General features: G+C 46.2%; 2 protein-coding genes across 3 annotated transcripts in view; both read left to right on the forward strand.

Annotated features, from left to right (window-relative positions):
- bcl7a (BAF chromatin remodeling complex subunit BCL7A) overlaps positions 1–20,677 on the forward strand; it is a 103,603-nt gene extending 82,926 nt beyond the window's left edge. The window contains 2 exon segments of the mRNA XM_072495338.1: positions 13,519–13,643; positions 15,310–20,677. Of these exon segments, the coding sequence (XP_072351439.1) occupies positions 13,519–13,643; positions 15,310–15,384 (200 nt within the window). The 3' untranslated portion in view covers positions 15,385–20,677.
- Positions 20,678–22,262: 1,585 nt separating this feature from the next.
- The window catches only part of mlxip (MLX interacting protein), a 165,564-nt gene continuing 164,548 nt past the window's right edge, over positions 22,263–23,278 (forward strand). Inside the window, exon 1 of one of the 2 annotated variants that reach the window (XM_072495325.1) lies at positions 22,263–22,695. In XM_072495325.1, coding sequence (XP_072351426.1) covers positions 22,391–22,695 — 305 coding nt within the window. In that variant the 5' untranslated portion in view covers positions 22,263–22,390. The remainder of the gene's footprint in view (positions 22,696–23,278) is intronic. The other variant, XM_072495315.1, reaches the window with a different exon arrangement.

The following is a 23,278-nucleotide window of genomic DNA, read 5'->3' on the forward strand; positions in this document are numbered from 1 at the left end:
GTTAGATGGCTTTTGTTTCGGTGCAACATCGTGGGCCGAAGGGCCTGTACTGCGCTGTATTCTATGTTCTATGTATCGGGCAATGGGACCCTGTGTGAGAACCTCTCTCGCTACATCGAGGGCATCTTGAAACCCATCGTACAAGGAACACCCAGCTTCTGTCATGATACGGCGGACTTCTTACAGAAACTCTGACATGGACCAGTTGAACCAGGAACATTCCTCGTCACAATGGATGTCTCTGCACTCTACACCAGCATACCCCATGACAACGGCATTGCTGAAACAGCCTCAGTACTCAGCACTGACAACTGCCAAATCCAGACTCAATTCTGGAACTCATCTGCGTCATTCTGGATCACAACGCCTTCACCTTCGACAACAAGTTCTTCATTCAGACACGGAACAGCCATGGGGACCAAATTCGCACCTCGATATGCCACCATCTTCATGCACAAGTTTGAACAAGACCTCCTCATTGCACAGGGCCTTCAACCGACATTATACACCAGATACATCGATGACATTGTTTTCCTTCGGACCTGTGGCGAAGAATCACTGAAACGACTACATGGTGACATGAATAAGCTCCATTCCACCATCAGACTCACCATGGACTACTCACCAAAATGGGTTGCATTCTTGGACACATTCACCTCCATCAAGAACGGTCACCTCAGCACTTCGCTTTACCGCAAACCCACGGATAACCTCACGATGCTCCACATCTCCAGCTTGCACCCTAAACAGATTAAAGAAGCCATCCCCTATGGACAAGCTCTCCGTATACACAGGATCTGCTCAGGTGAGGAGGAGCGTAACAGACATCTACAAACGCTGAAAGATGCCCTTGTGTGAACGGGACATGGCGCTCGACTCATCGATCGACCGTTTCCAACGCGCCACAGCAAAAAACCGCACCGACCTCCTCAGAAGACAAACACGGCACACAACCGACAGAGTATCTTTCGTCATACGGTACTTCCCCGGAGCGGAGAAACTACGATATCATCTTCGCAGCATTCAACATGTCATCGATGAAGATGAACATCTTGCCAAGGTCATCCCCACACCCCCACTACTTGCCTTCAAACAACCGTGCAAGCTCAAACCATTGTTTGCAGCAAACTACCCAGCCTTCAGAACAGCAACCACGCCGCCACACAACCCTGCCATGGCAATCTCTGCAAGACGTGCCAGATCATCATCATGGGTACCACATTACACGTGGGAACACCACCCACCAGGTACGCGGTACATACTCATGTGACTCGGCCGACGTTGTCTACCTCATACGCTGCAGGAAAGGATGTCCCGAAGCCTGGTACATTGGGGAGACCATGCAGACGCTGCGGCAACGGATGAACGGACATTGTGTGACAATCGGCAGGCAGGAATGTTTCCTTCCAGTCAGGGAACACTTCAGCAGTCAAGGGCATACAGCCTCTGATCTTTGGGTAAGCGTTCTCGAAGGCGGCCTTCAGGACGCGCGACCGTGCAGAATTGCCAAGCAGAATCTTATAGCCAAGTTCCGCACCCATGAGTACGGCCTCAACCGGGACCTTGGATTCATGTCGCATTACATTCACCCCCCACCATCTGGCCTGGACTTGCAAAATCCTACCAACTATCCTGGCTTGAGACAATTCACACCTCTTTAATCTGGGATTACCCCTATCTCTGGATCTGTAAAGACTTAATTACCTGCAAATGCTCGTATTCAAAGTATCGTCTTGCATCTTTGACTGTGTCTATATATATATCCAGAACCTACCTCTTCATTCGCCGGAGGAAGGAGCAGTGTTCCAAAAGCTAGTGATTTGAAACAAACCTGTTGGACTTTAACCTGGTGTTGTAAGACTTCTTACTGTACACAAATCGAGATCAGACTGCCCACCCCCTTGAAAAACACCTTGGACAAAAATACCAGCAGGCACCGTAGCATAGTGCTCTTTCCAAAGGCCGGTACAGACTCGATGGGCCGAAAAGCCGCCTTCTGCACTGTAAATTCTATGAAACAACAGGAAACCACAAAATACTTTTCCCCAAATTCAGCTTATACCCTGAAAACGTCCCAAATCTCTGAAGTAAGCCCAGTATGCCCCCCACTGAGGAGCTTGGCTCCAAAATAGACAACAACGCATTGTACGCATACAAGGGCGCGGCCCCCACTCCCCAAACCAACCCCGATCCCATTCCACAACTCCGAGCTCCCTCAGCGCAATGGCCAAGGGTTTTATTGCCAACGCAAACAGAAGGCGGGACATGGGGCATCCCTGCCTCACTTCCCGTGCAATGAAAAATACCCCATCATTCGTGCCCATGCTCACCATCGGCTCCTTGTACATAAATTTTTTTAAAAAATAAATATTTTATTGAAAATTTTTGGTCAACCAACACAGTACATTGTGCATCCTTTACACAATATTATAACAACACAAATAACAATGACCTATTTTATAAACAAACAAAAAAAAAAAATGAATAAATAACAAATAACAAAAATGAAAACTAACCCTAATTGGCAACTGCCTTATCACAAGTAACACTCTCCAAAAATATAATTTAACAGTCCAATATATAATTATCTGTAGCAACGACCTATACATATTATACAGTATATATTAACAACCCTGAGAGTCCTTCTGGTTTCCCCCCCCCCCCCCCCCCGATCCTGGGCTGCTGTTGCTGCCTTTTTTCCATTCCATCTATCTTTCTGCGAGGTATTCGACGAACGGTTGCCACCGCCTGGTGAACCCTTGAGCCGACCCCCTTAGAACGAACTTAATCCGCTCTAGCTTTATAAACCCTGCCATGTCATTTATCCAGGTCTCTACCCCCGGGGGCTTGGCTTCTTTCCACATTAACAATATCCTGCACCGGGCTACTAGGGACGCAAAGGCCAAAACATCGGCCTCTCTCGCCTCCTGCACTCCTGGCTCTTGTGCAACCCCAAATATAGCCAACCCCCAGCTTGGTTCGACCCGGACCCCCACTACTTTTGAAAGCACCTTTGTCACCCCCATCCAAAACCCCTGTAGTGCCGGGCATGACCAAAACATATGGGTATGATTCGCTGGGCTTCTCGAGCACCTTGCACACCTATCCTCCACCCCAAAAAATTTACTGAGCCGTGCTCCTGTCATATGCGCCCTGTGTAATACCTTAAACTGAATCAGGCTTAGCCTGGCACACGAGGACGTCGAGTTTACCCTGCTTAGGGCATCTGCCCACAGCCCCTCCTCGATCTCCTCCCCCCAGCTCTTCTTCCCATTTCCCTTTTAGTTCTTCTACCATAGTCTCCCCTTCGTCCCTCATTTCCCTATATATATCTGACACCTTACCATCCCCCACCCATGTCTTTGAGATCACTCTGTCCTGCACCTCTTGTGTCGGGAGCTGCGGGAATTCCCTCACCTGTTGCCTCGCAAAAGCCCTCAGTTGCATATACCTGAATGCATTGTACATCAATTTTAAGCATGCCGCAAACTTAGGCCCAATCCCAAACTTCTTCAACATCGCAATCAGATAACACTCCTCATAGTTTTTTTTTCTTGAACATTTTAGTGAGGTATTTTTGGCATAGTAACAATAACAAAATAAACAATATACATGAAACCATAAACATAGTGCAATATACATGAAACCATAAACATAGTGCAAAAGCCATTTACCTTTCGTATAGGTCCCACCCTTATTAACCACCTACTCTAATCTAAACTACTCCTCTTCCCCCCCCCCCCCCCCCCCTTTCTGCTGACAATTAATTTTCCACAAAGAAGTCGACGAACGATTGCCACCTCCCGGTGAACCCTAACAGTGACCTTCTCAAGGCGAACTTGATTTTCTCCAAACAGAGAAAGGTAGCCAGGTCTCCGACTTCGGGGGCTTTGAGTCCCTCCATGCTAATAGTATCCTTCTCCGGGCTACCAGGGAAGCAAAGGCCAGAACGTCTGCCTCTTTCTCCTCCTGGATTCCCGGGTCTTCTGACACCCCAAAAATCGCCACCTCTGGACTCCGCGCCACCCTTGTTTTTAAAATTGTGGACATGATGTCCGCAATCCCCTGCCAAAATCCCCTAAGCTTTGGACATGCCCAGAACATGTGGACATGGTTCGCCGGTCCTCCCGCACATTTTGCGCCCTTGTCCTCCACCCCAAAGAATCTGCTCATCCGGGCCACTGTCATGTGAGTCCGGTGAACAACCTTAAATTGTATCAGGCTGAGCCTGGCACATGTTGTGGATGCGTTGACTCTACTCAACGCGCCTGCCCATAGACCATCCTCTATCTCACCTCCCACTTACGCTTCAGCTCCTCGGTCTGCGTGTCCTCCGACCACTTAAGCTCCGTATAAATGTCCAAGACGCTCCCTTCTCCTAACCACCCTCTGGAAACTACCCTGTCCTGAATCCCTCTTAACGGTAGGAGCGGGAAGGTTGACACCTGTTTACGAAGGAAGTCCCGCACCTGCAGATACCTGAATTTGTTTCCCCTCGCCAACCCAAACTTTTCCTCCAACACTCTCATACTCTGAAAGCTCCCCTCTATAAACATATCCCCCATCCTCTCAACCCCAGCTCTCTGCCATAACCGGAATCCGCCGTCCATACTCCCCGGGGCAAACCGTTGATTATCACAGATTGGGACCCAGACCGCTGCTCCCACATGCCTCCTCCATTGGCCCCAAACTCTCAGGGCCGCCACCACCACTGGACTAGGTACCGTGCCGGCGGGAACGGCAGAGGTGCAGTTACCAACTCCCCCAGACAGGTGTCCTTACGTGAAGTGGCCTCCATACGCACCCATGCCTCCCCCTCCCCCACCACCCACTTCCTGATCATGGCTATATTAGCCTCCCAGTAATAGTTGCTAAAATTTGGCAGTGCCAGCCCGCCCTCTCCTGGACTCTGCTCAAGCATTACCATCCTTACTCGCGGGGTCTTGCCTGCCCAGACGAAGTCCGTGATCACTCTGTTGACCCGCTTAAAAAAGGACCGCGGAATAAAAATGGGGAGACACTGAAATACAAATAGGAATCTCCGGAGGACCGTCATCTTCACCGTTTGCACCCTCCCAGCCAGAGACATGGAAGCGCGTCCCATCTCCGAAAATCGTCCTTTATTTGGTCCACTAGCCTGGCCAGATTCAATTTATGCAGCCGGTCCCATTCCTGTGCCACTTGGATGCCTAGGTACCTAAAGCTTCCCTCTACTGACCTAAAGGCAGCTCTCCAAGTCGCCTCTCCAAGTCGCCTCTCCAAGTCGCCTCTCCAAGTCGCCTCTCCAAGTCGCCTCTCCTGTCCCCTCTCCTGTCGCCTCTCCTGTCGCCTCTCCTGTCGCCTCTCCTGTCGCCTCTCCTGTCGCCTCTCCTGTCGCCTCTCCTGTCGCCTCTCCTGTCGCCTCTCCTGTCGCCTCTCCTGTCGCCTCTCCTGTCGCCTCTCCTGTCGCCTCGCCTGGACCACAAACATCTCACTCTTTCCCATATTAAGCTTACACCCCGAAAACCGGCCAAATACCCCTAGAATCCTCATGATTTCTTCCATCCCCTCTATTGGGTCCAAAACGTACAGAAGCAGGTCATCCGCATAGAGCAAAACCCTGTGCTCCCCCCCCCCCCCCCCCCAACCCCCCCCAGACCAGTCCTCCAGCTCCTCGAGGCTCTCCGAGCAATTGCCAACGGCTCTATTGCCAGCGCAAACAACAGTGGGGAATGGGGGCATCCCTGTCTCATCCCCCAGTGCAGTCTAAAATAGTCCAATGTTGTCCTATTCATCCTTACACATGCCACAGAAGCCTGGTAGTCACCTGACCCAGTCAATAAAGCCCCGCCCGAATCCGAACCGGCCCAGTATCTCCCACAGATAATCCCATTCAACCCGATCAAAAGTCTTTTCTGCATCCATTGCGACCACTACCTCCACCTCCCTACCTTCCGGGGGCATCATGATCACATTTAACAGCCTTCTTACATTGGCCACCAACTGCCTGCCCTTGACAAACCCGTCTGGTCCTCCCCAATAACGTCCGGAACACGATCCTTGATCCTGGAGGATAAGACTTTGGCCAGCAACTTGGCATCTACATTCAACAGGGAGATCGGCCTATAGGACCCACACAGAAAAGTTGCATAGCAAGACATAAACATATCAAATCAACATAATACAGAGCTTTGTACATTGGATTCCTCCCGCACATATCAACTTTCCTGAATATTTATGTATTTTCTTGCTCAAGTGCTCAAGTGTCCCCAGGAAGCCCCCCCCCCCCAAAAGGGATGTCGTCCCCCCCCCCCCCCCCCCCCCCCGGTTGCTGCTGCTGACCGACGAACTTCATCTAATGCTCCGCGAGATAGTCTAGGAACGGTTGCCACCACCTGGAGAACCCCTGCACAGACCCTCTCAAGGCAAACTTTATCCTCTCCAACTTTATAAACCCTGCCATGTCATTCATCCAGGCTTCCACACTGGGGGGCTTCGCATCTTTCCACATAAACAAGATCCTTCGCCGGGCTACCAAGGACGCAAAGGCCAGAATGCCGGCCTCTTTCGCCTCCTGTACTCCCGGCTCGTCCGCCACTCCAAATAGTGCTAGCCCCCAACATGGCTTGACCTGGACTTTAACCACCTTAGATTTAGTTCTCGCAACACCCCTCCAGAACCCATCCCGTGCCGGGCACGACCAGAACATATGGGCATGGTTCGCCGGGCTTCCTGATCACCTCCCACATCTGTCCTCCACCCCAAAGAACCTACTCAGCCTCGCCCCTGTCATATGCGCTCTGTGGATAACCTTAAACTGTATCAGGCTAAGCCTGGCACATGAGGAAGAAGAATTAACACTACTCAGGGCATCAGCCCACAGACCCTCTTCAATCTCCTCCCCCAGCTCCTCCTCCCACTTATCCTTCAGCTCCTCTACCAAAGCCTCCCCCTCTTTCACCTTCTGGTATATCGCCGACACCTTGCCCTCTCCGACCCATACACCCGAAATCACCCTGTCTTGAATCCTCTGTGTCGGGAGCAATGCAAATTCCCTTGCCTGTCGCCTCACAAACGCCCTCACTTGCATGTACCTGAACGCGTTTCCCGGGGATAGCCCAAACTTCTACTCCAGCGCCCCTAGGCTCGCAAACGTCCCATCAATGAACAGGTCCCCCATTCTTCTAATCCCTGTCCGATGCCAGCTCTGAAACCCCTCCGTCCATCCTTCCTGGGACAAACCGATGGTTGTCTCTGATCGGGGACCACACCGAGGCTCCCATCGCACCCTTGTGTCGTCTCCACTGCCCCCAGATGTTTAGCGTTGCCGCCACCACCGGACTTGTGGTGTACCTTGTTGGCGAGAGTGGCAGCGGTGCCGTCACCAGCGCCCCCAGGCTTGTTCCTTTGCAGGACGCCATCTCCAACCTCTTCCATGCCGCCCCCTCTCCCTCCATCACCCACTGGCGGATCATCGCCACATTGGCTGCCCAGTAGTAGCCACTCCGATTCGGCAACGCCAGCTCTCCTCTATCTCTTCTACGCTCCAGAAACCCTCTCCTTACCCTCAGGGTCTTATTCGCCCACAGAAAACCATAATGCTCCTGCCTACCCTCTTTAAAAAAAGGCCTTGGTGATCATAATTGGAAGGCACTGGAATACAAAAAGAAACCTCGGGAGGACCACCATTTTAATCGACTGTACTCTGCCCGCTAGCGAGAGTGGCAACACATCCCATCCTTTGAAGTCCTCCTCCATCTGCTCCACCAGCCGCGTCAAATTAAGTTTGTGCAGGGCCCCCCAGCTCCTAGCTACCTGGATCCCCAAGTACCGAAAGCTCCTTTCCGCCCTCCTCAACGGTAGGTCATCTATCCCTCTTCCCTGGTCCCCTGGATGCACCACAAAGAGCTCACTTTTCCCTACATTGAGCTTATAGCCCGAAAAGTCCCCAAACTCCCTTAGAATCTGCATGACCTCCACCATCCCCTCCACTGGATCCGTCACATACATCAACAGGTCATCTGCATACAGCGACACTGTCTGCTCCTCTCCCCCTCGGACCACCCCCCTCCATTTCCTCATTCCCTTAATGCCATGGCTAAAGGTTCAATTGCTAATGCAAACAACAGGGGCGGGGGACAGGGGGCACCCCTGCCTCGTCCCTCGATACAGCCGAAAATACTCCGATGTCCGCCGATTCGTAACCACACTCGCCACCGGGGCTCTATATAGGAGCTTAACCCAGCTAATAAACCCTCCCCCGAACCCAAACCTCCGCAACATTTCCCAGAGATACTCCCACTCTACTCGGTCAAAGGCCTTCTCCGCGTCCATAGCTGCCACTATCTCCGCCTCTCCCTCCACCGATGGCATCATAATCACGTTTGGGAGCCTCTGCACATTGGTGTTTAGCTGCCTGCCCTTTACAGATCCCGTCTGGTCCTCGTGAATCACCCCCGAGACACAGTCCTCGATCCTCGTAGCCAGCACTTTTGCCAGCAACTTAGCATCCACGTTGAGGAGCGAAATCGGCCTGTACGACCCACATTGCAGTGAGTCCTTATCCCGCTTCAGGATCAAAGAGATCATCGCCTCCGACATTGTCGGAGGCAGGGTGCCCCCCCTCCCTTGCCTCATTGAAAGTCCTCACCAGCAACGGGGCTAACAGGTCTACGTACTTCCTATAGAACTCAACCGGGAACCCATCCCGTCCTGGGGCCTTCCCTGCCTGTATACTCCCCAGTCCTCTAATCAGCTCCTCCAACCCAATTGGCGCCCCCAAACCAGCCACCTCCTGCTCCTCCACCCTCGGGAACCTCAGTTGGTCCAAGAATCGTCGCATCCCCTCTTCTCCTGCTGGGGGCTGGGATCTATACAGCTCCTCATAGAAGGCCTTAAATGCCTCATTTATTTTCACCGCACTCCACACCGTAGTTCCCCTTCCACCCTTGACTCCACCTATCTCCCTCGCTGCCATCCTCTTACGGAGCTGATGTGCCAGCATCCGGCTCGCCTTCTCCCCATACTCATACGTCACCCCCTGTGCCTTCCTCCACTGTGCCTCTGCCTTCCCTGTGGTCAAGAGGTCGAACTCCGTCTGGAGACTTCGCCTCTCCGTGTAGTCCCTCTTCAGGGGCCTCTGCATATCTCCTGTCCACTTTTAAAATCTCCCCCAGTAACCTCTCTCTTTCCCTGCCCTCTCTCCTCCCCCTATGAGCCCTGATGGAGATTAACTTCCCTGACCACCGCCTTCAGCGCTTGCACCTCCCTGTTGTCGTTGGCCTCCAAATACCTTTCAATGCACTCCCGCACACTTCCACGTCTGCCAGCAGTCCCACATCCAACCGCCACAGTGGGCGTTGGTCCCTCTCCTCTCCCAACTTTAGTTCCGCCCAGTGACCCCCCCCCCCCCCAAAATCTGGTCCATAAACCCTCTAAACACCTTGGCTGCAGCCGGCCTCTTTCCAGTCCTAGATCTGGAGCGATCCAGTGCTGGGTCCAACACAGTGTTGAAATCCCCACCCATTATCAAGCTTCCTACCTCCAGGTCCGGAATACGCTCCAACATACGCTTCATGAATCCAGGATCGTCCCAGTTCGGGGCGTATACATTTACCAATACCGCCCACGTACCCTGCAACCTACCACTCACCATCACGTATCAACCTCCATTGTCCGCTACTATGTTCTTGGCCTCAAACGACACCCGCTTCCCCACCAGTATTGCCACCCCTCTTCTTTGCATCCAGCCCCGAATGGAATACCTGTCCTACCCATCCCTTTCTTAACCTGACCTGATCTGCCACCTTCAGATGTGTCTCCTGAAACATGACCACGTCTGCCTTCAGTCCCTTTAAGTGCGTGAACACTCGGGCCCTCTTAACCGGCCCATTTAGGCCCCGCACATTCCACGTGATCAGCCGGATGGGGCCCCCGCCAACTAGCCATCTCCCGTTTTAGGCCAGTCCCGTGCCCGCGCCTCCCGCACCCTCCAGTCCCCCAGACGGGGAACCCCCGCCCCGACCACCCCTTCCGTTTTCAGTTTGCCCTCGGCCAATGCAGCAGCAACCCTATTTCTCTTTCCCCCCCCCCCCCCCCCCCCCCCCCCGGCTAGATCCAGATCTAGCTCTTTTTCTCCCCCCATAATACTTCCGTAAGTCAGCTGACCCCGCCTTCCTGTTGACCCCCCCCTCCCCGGGTGTGGAAATCCCTCCTCCTCCTTGCACTCCTCCATCCCCCGCCCTTCCCTAACGCGGGAAAAAGCCCGCGCTTTCCTGAGTCAGCCCCGCCCCCTGTGGCGCAGCTCCTGTTGCGGCCTCATCCCAATTCCCCCATCCCTGGGTCTCGCCTCCCTCCAGCGCCGGCGCCCACATTCCTCACAGTCTCCCCATCAAAACTCTTCCCCCATCCCCATCCATCGTCCCACCCGTGAAACATTCTTTACCCATATTTACACCCCTGTATACAGTCAACATCTCCCCCACAACCACAGACCCTCAGTTTGAGTCCAATTTTTCCGTTTGGATAAAGGCCCAAGCCTCTTCTGGCATTTCAAAATAGTGGTGTCGATCCTGATATGTGACCCACAGTCGCGCTGGCTGCAGCATTCCGAATCTCACCCTCTTTCTATGCAGCACCGCCTTGGCCCGGTTGAAGCCAGCTCTCCTCTTTGCCACCTCCGTGCTCCAGTCCTGGTAGACTCGGATCACCGCATTCTCCCATCTACTGCTCCGCTCTTTCTTGGCCCATCTCCGGACACTCTCTCTGTCCGCGAAACGATGGAACCTCGCCACTATCGCCCTTGGCGGCTCGCCGGCCTTGGGTCTCCTCGCCAGGACCCGATGAGCCCCTTCTAGCTCCAGGGGGCTCGGAGAGGCCTCCGCACCCATCAGCGAATGGAGCATCGTGCTCACATACGCCCCGGCATCGGCCCCCTCCACCCCTTCAGGGAGACCCAGAATCCGGAGATTCTTCCTCCTCGACCTGTTCTCCAGGACCTCTAATCTCTCGGCCCACCTCTTGTGCAGCGCCTCGTGCGCCTCCATCTTCACCGCCAGGCCCAAGATCTCGTCCTCGTTCTCGTTGGTTTTGTCCCTCACCTCTCTGAGCTCTGCCTTCTGGGTCTCCTTCAGCCACTCTATCGCCGTCAGCATTGACGCCAGCACCTCCTTTTTAAGCTCCTCCACGCAGCGCCTGAGAAGCTCCTGCTGGTCCGGCCCCCATGCTGCTCGATCTCTGCCCTCCGCCATCTTGTTTTTTCCCCCTCGTTTCTGCCGCTGCTCCAAAGCCACTTTTTCCCCCACTCCACTTCTGGTCCCCTCCATACACGACGGGAGGGGGACCATGCTCTCACCTTCCCACGCTGGAATCGGTCAAAACATTTCTGTTGGGGCTCCTCCGGAGAGCCCAAAAGTCCGTTCTAGCGGGAGCCGCCGAAATGCGCGGCTTAGCTCCGCATCGCCGCAACCGGAAGTCCCCGAGAACCTTTTATAAAACTCTATTGGGTACCCGTCCGGACCCGAGGCCGTACCCGCCTGCATGGCCTTCAAGCCCTCCATTATCTCTTCCAGCCCGATTGGGGCCCCCAGCCCTTCTACCCGCTCCCTGTCCATCTTTAGGAATCCAGCCCCTCCAAGAAGTGCCTCATCCCCTCCGGTCCCGTAGGGGGTTCCGACCTGTACTGCTGTAGAAATCCCTAAACGTCTTATTCACCCCTACTGAATCACCAACCAGGTTCCCATCTCCGTCCTTTACTTTAACACTCCTCATAGTTGATGTATTTGAAACACTTTTATTCCAGTAACCATTGCTATTATCTGCACTATAGACTGTTTCAAGATGCTAAACTGCAAGATGCTCATTGAGGGTAGAACAAGCTGTTAGGTTACAATAAAGCTTTCAGGATCCTTTCTTGCCACTTAGTGTGGATTCATGTTTTAGCATAGGCTGGAATATTAATTTCTGACTGGCTTAATTTAAAAATGTTTTTACAACCTAGACTGTTTTCTGATGAACACCTGCATTCCTTTTGGCAGTAGATGTTCTGGGGCCATCTGTTTTCAAAACGTTGCTGACTTCCCTAAGTTGCACAGTCGTAACATTTCCTGATGTGTTAAATCTATAATTTTGAGAGGGAATTTAAAAGTGTATGGACTGAACTAATTTTATTTCTCCATCTACTCTCTCTGATTTAATTGTTTGCATTAGACGTCAGACAAACACCATCATTGTAGCTCGAAAACAAAATTGTAAATATTTGTACATTCACATATTCCAGTTTTCTATTGGAGGTCCTGGTGGAGAGAAAGCATTCAGCTATTGAAAAGCTATTGTATTTATATTAAAAGGTATTTAGTTTGTATTAATAGGGCTGTCTGTATTATTCTCTTCACCACCACAACAAACTCTCCACTGGCAAAGTGACGTCCCTTATCAAATTTAATTACGTATTGACAATGACCATGTTGGAAACTTATCTATTTTGCATCTATGCTGTACTTTTGAATGAATATCCGAAATGGTTTGACTTATCACATTTAATAAGGAGTTCCTGTTGTTACCGATTGGGTACAATTCTCTTTGAATATATTCATGCTGAATTGAAACGGTCAACATGTATAGACTTGGTGCTTTTTTTAATTGAATACTATAGGATTAACTTATTCTATTAAGTGAAGGAACAGAATATGTATCCATTTCTTAGAATTGTTCAGTATGTACATTTGGGAAGTTTATATTTTTACATTAGTATATAAAGAATTCTTGGCTGCAATATGTTTCCATGCTGAAACAGTTTTGCCAAATATTCCACTAGAATGTGTAGAATTTATTTCAACTTTTAGAAACCGTATTTCTCCTTTTTAGGTCATCCATATGCCATTTAACTGCTGAGGGGCAGGCAGGCAACTTGCCGACTGCCTACCTATAATCTAGTGCTGCTTTGTAAGTTCTTGCTGGAACGTGCTTGAGTGAGGCCTTGGGCAATTGATATTTGAGTGAAATCCTGGATTGACCATGTGACTTCCAAACTCTGGTCAGTTCACTGACCTCAAAAGGTTTGGTGCGGCAATACTCTTTGTCGTTTGCAGAATGATAAAATTAGAACTGGCTTTAATAGTTAATTTAGTAAGTGTATTTTGAAAAGATATTTTAAGCTGCTTTGGAGTAAATTTATTGAGCTGAAAATCTCAACCCAATGTGCCCAATAATGTAACCTGAACTGCATTATTGAGGACAATTTTTGCATTTTATTGGTGAACATTTGTTTGAAAGGTGCTAGAAAATGTCCTTGATCCGTTTTCTTCGAGGTAGGGACTCGACTGAGCATTATTTTATGTCTTGTTTCTAGCAAACCGAAAGGTCTAGCAGTGTCTTTTGTCAGATTATTGATTCCCATCTTTTACAGAATCTCCATTTTAAGATAGTGTCTATCTTTTAATTAAGGATGCCAATCATTTTGTGAAATTCCTGTTAGAGGCATATTTGTAAAAAGAACATAACCTAATAAATCTTGCATTTACTCTTTTTCTTTTAATGTAGACACATCACCACCAGCAGAGCCAAATTCACAAACTCCCCCAGAATTATCTCCAACTGATTTGGAGAAATCAGACGTGCAGCCTTCAGGAGTGAAAGAGAATACAGAAACTACCAAAGATACTCAGGTACAAATTAGATAACTGTAGCATGTGTCAAATGTAAGTCCTATTTAGCATTTGTTACACTACAGAATTCTTGAAAAGATAAATTGTTGCTTGGTAGTACATAATACCTGATTTGGCATTCTGGTGAATCTGTTCTGACAAGTGCAAGACAAAAAGCTTCAACGGCATATCTCATTTTTCAGCAAAATTCAAACAATAAATTATCTAACATATTAAGATGTTAAGCTGGAAGATGATGGTTTTGTTTGAATATTCAGTGAATTTATTACTTGAATATGAAGTTTTAAGAATCTAAAGCAATGAGGCACAACACTCAGTCATGAAAAGCATGTTAGCACTGGGACTGCGGCGCTGAGGACCCGGGTTTGAATCCCGGCCCTGGGTCACTGTCCATGTGGAGTTTGCACATTCTCCCCGTGTCCGCGTGGGATTCACCCCCACAACCCAAAGATGTGCAGGTTAGGTTGAATGGCCATGCTAAATTGGCCCTTAATTGGAAAAAAAAATAATTGGGTACTCTATAAAAAAAATTACAAGCTTTGCTGAGTAGTTGATTGATTCATGGATACATTGACCCACTTTGCAGTAAAATAAGACATTGGTGTAAAGACATAACTGAGCCAGGTTGGATTCCAAGGGCAGGCAGTCTTATTAAAGTGGAAAGTATACTTATGCTCAATGATGTCTGTTCTGGTTAAAATAATTAGACCATGGGCGGCACGGTGGTGCTGTGGATATCACTACTGCGTAAGGCGCTGAGGACCCAGGTTCGATCCCGGCCCCAGGTCACTGTCTGTGCACATTCTCCCCGTGTCTGCGTGGGTTTCACCCCCACAACCCAAAGATGAGCAGGTTAGGTGGATTGGCCATGCTAAATTATCCCTTAATTGGAAAAAATAAATGGGTACTCTATTATTTTAAAAAACCGACAATACTTGTCCTGATTATTATTTTATGATTAATGACCATATTGTAAATAATATAATCTTTATTGTCACAAGAAGGATTACATTAACACTGCAATGACATTACTGTGAAAAGTCCCTAGTCGCCATATTCTAGCGCCTGTTCGGGTACACCGAGGGAGAATTAAGAATGTCCAAATCACCTAATCGACTTGTGGGAGGAAACCGGAGCACCCGGAGGAAACCCACGCAGACACTGAGAACGTGCAGACTCCGCACAGACAGTGACCCTGGCCGGGAATCAAACCTGGGATCCTGGCGCTGTGAGGCAACAGTGCTAGCCACTGTGCCACCGTGTCGCCCATATTTGATTATTGTCTTTGTTCTTGGTATTCTCTCTCTGATGAAGGTACACTCTCTCATAGCATTGGCTGAAATGTGTGCTCTTTAATCTTCGCTGAACAATTGCACATGGAGTGCACTCATGCATTTTTACAATTTAAAGCACTGGGTTGATATTATGAATTTCAATGGTAACATTTATAATGTGCTCAGTGCTTTCCACAAAATCTTTGCTGCAAAACATTACTTTTTCAGAATAATGGGTGATCCTTGTCTGTGTGAACTTTATAAAAGTTTGTTTTTTGATTAATGAATTTTGTACTACTTTCTTTCACTAAATCTTTTGCTCTGAACATTAATAGTAACATCTAGGGAAGATAATGTTAGTTTGATAGTCAACTTCAATTTTTTTTTTTCAGGAATCTGAAGATGGGGAGCCGCTTCCAAAAAAGATCAGAACAGAGACATCTCAGCAGAGTGCTGAGGAGAGTTAGGCTGCCAGAAAACTGTGGGGTCACTTTCGACACAAGGTACATCAGCAGGTCTCATTTCAGACTGATCTTCTAGAAGCTTTCACATAATACTGAACATGGAGGAACCACTGACCACAAACGAATGTTGGGTCATAATCCAAGAAAATTTGGGAAGACTGGACAGATATGACACTGACTAATTTCTTCTGTGAATACACATTCTAGTGATTTATATATTTAAATTGCTTTCACTGTTAAAGTTGGGTGGGGGAAGAAGAAATGGACTCAGGAGGGTTTACGCACTGGTAGTTTATAAAACTTGTCAAGATCACATGTTTTTTGCTGCTGTATTTCATTTCTTTTATTTATGTTGTAAAATATTTAATGATGGTACAGGTCAGAATTAGCATTCATGTGAAATCCATTATTCATGCCATTAATTCCATTTTTGTGCCTCGTTTTAAGAAAAATAGACCACTATTTGACAAAAAGTGCCCTATGTTTGCCTTGAAAGTAATGAGATTCTGTTGTGATCATGTTTAATCAGTGTAAAACAGTCCGAACTATCCTTTTCACGTTTAGGTTTGTACTTTTGAAACACCCGATAAGTATCTATTAGAGATCTATTTCCTTGAATGCAGTCATGTATATAGGTTCTGTTCACTTACTGAGGGGTGACAATATGGATTTCTGGATACAGTAGACTTATTTGTAGTTGAAAATAAATTTCTACACAAAAGGTATTTATCGTCGACGTGTAATTGGCTTCATCTTGTGGGCTAACCAGAAATCCAGATGTCAAATGAAAATTTCAAAGTAGTGAATAGTAGAAGCAAAAATACACTTGATTTAAAAATATGTAATAGGATGTCATAGTCCTTTGGAGCACTGACCTGATTAGTCATTCCAGAAGAGTATCCAAATGAACCTGTGCTGCTGTGTAGGCAAGGTGAGGTAGTTTGTAGAGTCTGCAGCAGATTTTAGTGATACTTATGCAGGCCTGAGAACAGAATGGTTTTGATGGGTGCTGCATGTTGTAGGAAGACTTTTAGAAATGGAAAAAAATGTAAATACTGCACCATAGTTCTCATCTTCCAAAAAATTAATAGTTAAAAACTATTTCTGTACATCAAGTTTCTGTTTTATCAGCTAATGCAAGCTAACCTTCCTACAGTTGTTTCTTCAGTACTAAAATCTTTTGAACAAAGGTGATGTGGGAATTATTTTGATATCAAATGATACATTTACAAGTGGACAGTTACTTAAGTCACTTTTGTAGGAAAAGTGAAATCTGAAGTCTTTTGTGGATTAAACGCTTGGAACCCCTGAAAGCTGTGGCACTAAAGATATAGATGCAAGCATGAACCTGGAATCTCCTTTTGGGATTCTGGCTGGCTTTACTTTATTATTCGGTAATGTTTTAAATTCCAACACTCATATATTGGTAGACTTGCATATCTCATTTTATGAAACCTGTACCATTTAATAATTTAAAATATCAATGGTTACATTTCTCTGGTGGAATGCTTGTTGCTTCTTTGGGTTAAATGCCCTGATAGAGAACTGGTTAAAGGCATTGCCGCTTATATTTATTTGAGACTTGATTGGTTATTTTTTAAGACCCATGGTTCCAGCACTAATGTATGGAACTAAACATCAAAGAAGTTCAGAACCACGATTGTATTCAAGGAAATAGTTAGTGTATATACCTGCACTGCATTACAGTTGTGCTCTGCATATGTGATATGTACTAAGAATGAGAATGCATATGATTTGCTCAAGATTATCACTCTTCCATGCATTGGCATGCCTGAGTTTTTCCATCTTAAATGTTTCAGTAGAATTTTGTTTAAAATGAATTGAACACTTGATGACTTTATAATAAATTTAAACTCAGTCAGTATATAGCATCCCTATTAAATGTTTGAATTCCGATAACTTGGATCACTTAAGAATTCTACGACATGAATCAAGTCATTTTGGTGGAGAAATTTAACTTATGGTTATCTGTTTTTGATATCGGGTTTATGCTGCATACACCTCAATATTGCACCATGTTGAAATGAAAAAAAAATTAAATTGCTTATTGTCACAACTAGACTTCAAATGAAGTTACTGTGAAAAGCCCCTAGTCGCCACATTCCAGCGCCTGTTCGGGATCTGCTGTGCCAGACTCTCTCCTGGTGTCCCATTGGCTCAGACAATATGGTTTTATCTACCTGAAATGAGCATTGGGCTCAAATTTGTAAATCAGAGTTCTATGTTGGTTGAGAGGCAGAATAATGCACAAATGGGCAGAGATTGCAAACTGTGATCTACCTAGTTGTATCAGGCTTTGAATGACTATCCTTGCAGGGATTGATAAAAGGTGACTGAAGAAAGGCCCAAGAAATATGGTGCTTTATATTTTGGACTTGAGTAAGCAAGAATGTTCCTCATGGAACCAGAAAACTCTGGCTCACTACTGCTGGTACATTTGAGGATCCATTTTCCCTTCCCACCCACCCTCCCACTTTCAACCTATCAGCATGGGAGCTCAGTATTTCCCATACTCACCAAAGAGGAAACCACAGCAGGATATGCGTTGGTACCCTGAGCTCACAGCAGCCTTTGAACAAAGCTGAATTTACCCGAGTCTCGGGTCGTCACAGATTGGCATTGCTTTGCTGACTTTGCTCTCATTTTGGGTGCAGGTTGAATTGCTCAACCATTTGTCCCATACCAATTGGCGAACAAGTATGTCTGGACATTTGAATTACATTTTTTGTTTCAGTTTTGTTTACTTTTTGGGGATGGGGCGCGCAAGTTAGTTTTGAATTTAGTGCGTGCTTATCTTTGTGTTGCAGGAACTATACAGATGGAAGTCAGCATTTTGTACATATGAATACTATTTGTCACGGTAGTGGGACTACTTTGTGCATTACACGAGGATGCAGTGACTCAGGAAATTAATATGTCTGGTTGTTTCATTTATGATCTTGTATTTGAAAAATTCAGATGTCAATTTGAAAATAGTGCTGGCAAAAATGTATCCCGAGAGTTTGGAGAACCAAGCCATTGTACAAAATTATCCCAATTAATTTGTAATTTGAATTTTCATATGCAGCATTTTAGTAAAATGCTGGGCGGCACAGTGAGTAACACTGCTGCTTCACGGCGCCGAGGTCGCAGGTTCGATCCTGGCTCTGGGCCACTTTCCATGTGGAGTTTGCATTTTCTCCCCATGTTAGTGTGGGTTTCGCCCTCCAATCCCAAAGATGTGCAGGCTAGATGGATTGGCCATTCTAAATTGCCCCTTTAATTGGAAAAAAACTAATTGGGTACACTAAATTTATTTAATTTTTTTTTAGTAAAATGCTTGCTGTTCAAAACTTGGCCACTTTTTTAAACTGCATAATTTTCATAGGTGAAGCACTCATTTATGATGGGACTATTAAAACTGAATATCCTTTTGAACCCGTTTTACTGTTGCCTATAGAGTACAAATAAGCCTGTAATTTTAAAATTTGGAAACTCTCCGAGTAGAATTGGATCAATTTGCAGTTGGTATAACTGAACCACAGAACCAAATATCAAATGATGTGAAAATTCCTAAATGGAATAATACTGAATAGTGACAGGAGAAACGGGGTGGTTCTTACTACTGAAGATGTATATGCTTGAAGATTACTGAACAATATTTGACATATTTGAGTCACATGTTTGTACTTGGTTTAGTGGTCCGAGTTTCTCTTGGACCATGGCAGTGCTGTTTTAGGTGCCAGGTCCACAGGGAAGGTTTCATTTGTTCGCAAACCCTAAAGGGAACATTTCTTTTTTCCTTGCAGGACTTTCAAAAGCGATTCAAGATGGATATAAAATTGATATCCTGTTTCTGTCAAGTAACTAGTCAAAAGAATCGTGGTTCAGTTCTGAGTTACTTTGGAACCTTATTAGAAACTACTGGGGGCCGACAATTTTTTAAATAAAATTAGAGTACCCAATTTTCTTTTCAATTAAGGGGCAATTTAGTGTGGCCAATCCACCTACCCTATATATCTTTAGGTTGTGGGGATGAGACCCACGCAGACATGGGGAGAATGTGCAAACTCCACACGGACAGTGACCCGGGGCCAGGATCGAACCCGGGTCCTTGGTGCCATGAAGCAGCAGTGGTAACCACTGCCACCATGCCGCCCTGGGACCGACTATTTTTAACTAGGTTTCACGCTTTACTGCTGTTAAACTGTACTTTTTTGGGTTTTGTATGTGATGTTTGCAAAAACCAAAATTTGTTTATAAGTTTTAATAGTGAGTTTACTGAAACTGGTGTATTATAACCCAAAATATTGAGTGACTTTTATGCAGGTATTTTTTAGTTTCAAGACTGCTGCAGTGAAAGTTAAGGTTACGTACCTTGTGTCATGAAGGGGCTCAACATTATAATTTTTAAAGCTATGAGCAACACTAATGAACTTTGTAGGTGTGGTATGAATTTAAAAAAAATAACAATCGGGTGTAGTCTTTTGCCTTCCATTACTAAGTTTCGCTTTTGCTAATAGCATTTCTGTATGGTATAAGTTGAGTATTGTCTTTTTCATTCATTCCATTTGAAATTTGTACTGTTGTACAAGAAAGCTTCTGGCAAAAGAAAAGTAGGTAAAATTGTTTTCATTTCATCATGAGCCAGCACCACAGCTGAAGCAGGAATGGTTTGTAATTTTTATTTAAAAGAAACTTGGGGAAAGTGCAAATTTTCCTCCGTATTAAAAACAATGTTGGAACTTCTGTTACGTTTTAGTTGCTCCCAGAATCTTCCTCCATCTGAGGAATAATTTAAAATGAATCCCCTCTATATCTATTGAACTCTAAGCTGTTACATTGCTGGACTGTAATATTGCTATGGCCAGAATGAGTGTTTTAACTTTGTTGTCTAAAGTTTGTTGTTCAAATTTTTCCTTTCCAATTTTTATGTCAAAAGAAATTGAAGAACTACATTCCAAATCTTTGTAGAAGTGCTGGCGCTTATTTACTAATAAATCAAAATGGCAGTGAACACTCTGTTGTAATTCTAGAACTTGAAATCCATGTTATTGCCTCATTCTAACTACAGAAAGATATGTGAATACTGTCCAGGTGTCAACATGAATAAGTTTGATCAGATTGCCCATCCTATTATGATTTCTAGAGACCGAAGCTATCATGAAAAAAACTAACACTTTCCAACTGAAATGCAACGTGTTGTACAGCAGTATGTTTTCTTTATTTATTCTCCAGTATGGTTTGTACCATGTACAATGGCTCTGTTTTCATGAATAAAAAAAATTGTATAACACATTTGTGTTTTTATTCAGTTAACAATTGTGTTGTATTATTATTCCCTATGGATGACAAAAGATTATAAATACAGATAATATGGAACGTGACCCAAAATTAAAATGTGTTCAGGAAAACACCATACTCATTTTGATATTTTTTAATGGTTATTAGTTGGTCTTGAAGTATTAAGATCCCACACATTCTATCTGCTAACATTTTTCTCCCAATATAGTCAGAAGTAAATTATTTCAATATTGTTGCATTACAAAATTTTTTACGTCCGATTCTACTTTCAGAACTGACACTTCATTGTATGAAAACATCTTAAAGTTGGAGATAATCATTTAATAGTATGATACTATTTAGATCATTTTGAGTCTAGAAATAGGTAAAGTGTACTTTCAGTACTGCTGAATGTCTTGACTTCTGGGTAGGTGGGGGATGGTGGTTGCTGGAGGTGAGCAGGATGTGGTAAACTTTTGCTCAACTCCCCTTTCAGTCTTGGATGGATGCTTTGTAATTTTCAATGAACTAATGCGCAGAGTGCATGTAATAGAACATTAAAACCAGGTTCATTCGTTTTCTTTAAAAGTGAAAATTATTCTTCAAATATAGCTTTTATTTTGCATAGTATTTATCGCTATCATGTTGGTTATATCTTTTTATTGATTTTACTCCAACTCCATTTGTTTATAGTTATTTACTTATTAAGCTTATGTTCTGTAAAATTCGTTTTTATATACTTATCCGTTTAAAATTAAGCTTGCCATTTATTGTGGAATTACTTCTGGCTTCTGAGGCGCTTGCTGAGTGAACGCCGCTGTTTAAAACATTGTATCAATATATATGTCTTCATATGCAGCTTTAAATACCTCTATCCAGAAAATTCCGGTTAGCGAGTGCTACATTTGTTCTGCGCATCCTGTACACACAACCAGTTAAGTTGAGCTGGTCGTCTCTTGCAAAGAACAAAGAAAAGTACAGCACAGGAACAGGCCCTCCAAGCCCGTGCCGACCGTGCTGCCCGACTAAACTACAATCTTCTACACTTCCTGGGTCCGTATCCCTCTATTCTCATCCTATTCATGTAGAATACGTATCCAGTTGCCCTCCTGTACCTTTCCCACAAATCACCAATCTTTCCGCAAGTGTAAATAATGAGTGATGGTAGTGATTGGTTGAGCGCTGTCGAAACATAAATCTGGACATCCTGCTGCATTAGCTAAAGATTAAATTGGGAAGTGCGGAAGCCGATCTGTTATACCTTAAATGTTAATTCTCTACGATTAGGTAAATCCCCATATATCTCTTAATCTTGTTCACGGAGGATTAACAATTTAAACAGTTGTTGCATTTAAAACTTCACCGTCTTTCGCGTCACTGTACATAGTGGCCGCATTTTGTTTTGCTTTCCAAGGGTGTCAAAACCAATTCTCGCCGCGATGGCGGTGAACGCTCTGCGAGTGGGCGTCGGCACTGAGGCGACCAATTCCCAGCCGCCGCTCGCCAGTTGCCAGGCGCCTTTAAGAAACGGCGGCCCCTGATTGGAGCAGAGCCGACCCCGATCTCCTCCCTCCTCCGCACCCCACCCACCGCCCATCCCCCTCCCCGCCCAGTCAGAGCGGAGCTGCCGAATGGAGGAAGGGAATGAGGCTCTGGAGAAGAGAAAGTGGCCGCCGCTCTTTGCTTGCTTCGCTTTACAGCTGCGCCACCCAGTAGATCACCCAAGATGGCCAAGGACGTGTTCCTGCTGCGCTCGGCCCGAACCCCGGTGATTATTAAGCAGGAGCCCGACGACGACTCGGACGCCGACGAGCCCAATCTGAAGAAGTCGGACGAGCTGCAGATCATCCATAGCGGGCACTTCATGGTGTCGTCCCCTCACCGTGAGCACCCTCCCAAGAAAGGCTACGATTTCGACACCGTCAACAAACAGACATGTCAGACCTACTGCTTCGGAAAGTACAGCACATCCCACCTCTCCATCGACGCGTCCCTGACCAAGCTCTTCGAGTGCATGACTCTGGCGTACAGGTGAGAGCAGGCCGCAAGGTAAAAGTGCCGCCTGTAATCGAGGATCCTGGCTTTGTTTTTCGAGTGGCTTGTTGTGGGGGGAAGGGGCCGCAAGAAACCCGAGACGCGTCTTTGTTTTTCCCTTTTCGGCACCCACGGAAATTTGGGCGTCATAGGTTATTTTTAGACGCTTTTGCGAGATCTCGTTCCCTTTCCTAGGCCCCATCTAGCTGAAATAAGATAAATAAAAATCTGCAGCCTGGCTTTTCATTGCCCGGTCTCACACTGGAGGTTGGAAATCGAGTTTATTTCCAGTTGATGTGGGGAGTCGGAGGGAATCCTATTTTTCCCCCCAAGAGCTTGGTTTTTAATGTGCGTGAACTTGTAACTCAAACTATAATTTTAAAAGTCATCACATGAACTCTGCTCTAGATTAATGTTACAAGCAGAGGGAGGGTCAGCGGAGTTAACTGGACTTGCATTTCCCCTACGCTTAAAACATTTCTCGGAAGTATTAACAATGCACTGGTAGTAATTTGTCACTTAAACGGTATACAGTTTTTATAAAACCATGGAAGAGTGCCAGTGCGGATTATTTAAAACA

The sequence above is a fragment of the Scyliorhinus torazame genome, chromosome 1, assembly GCF_047496885.1.
Source record: "Scyliorhinus torazame isolate Kashiwa2021f chromosome 1, sScyTor2.1, whole genome shotgun sequence".
Taxonomy (NCBI): Eukaryota; Metazoa; Chordata; class Chondrichthyes; order Carcharhiniformes; family Scyliorhinidae; genus Scyliorhinus; species Scyliorhinus torazame.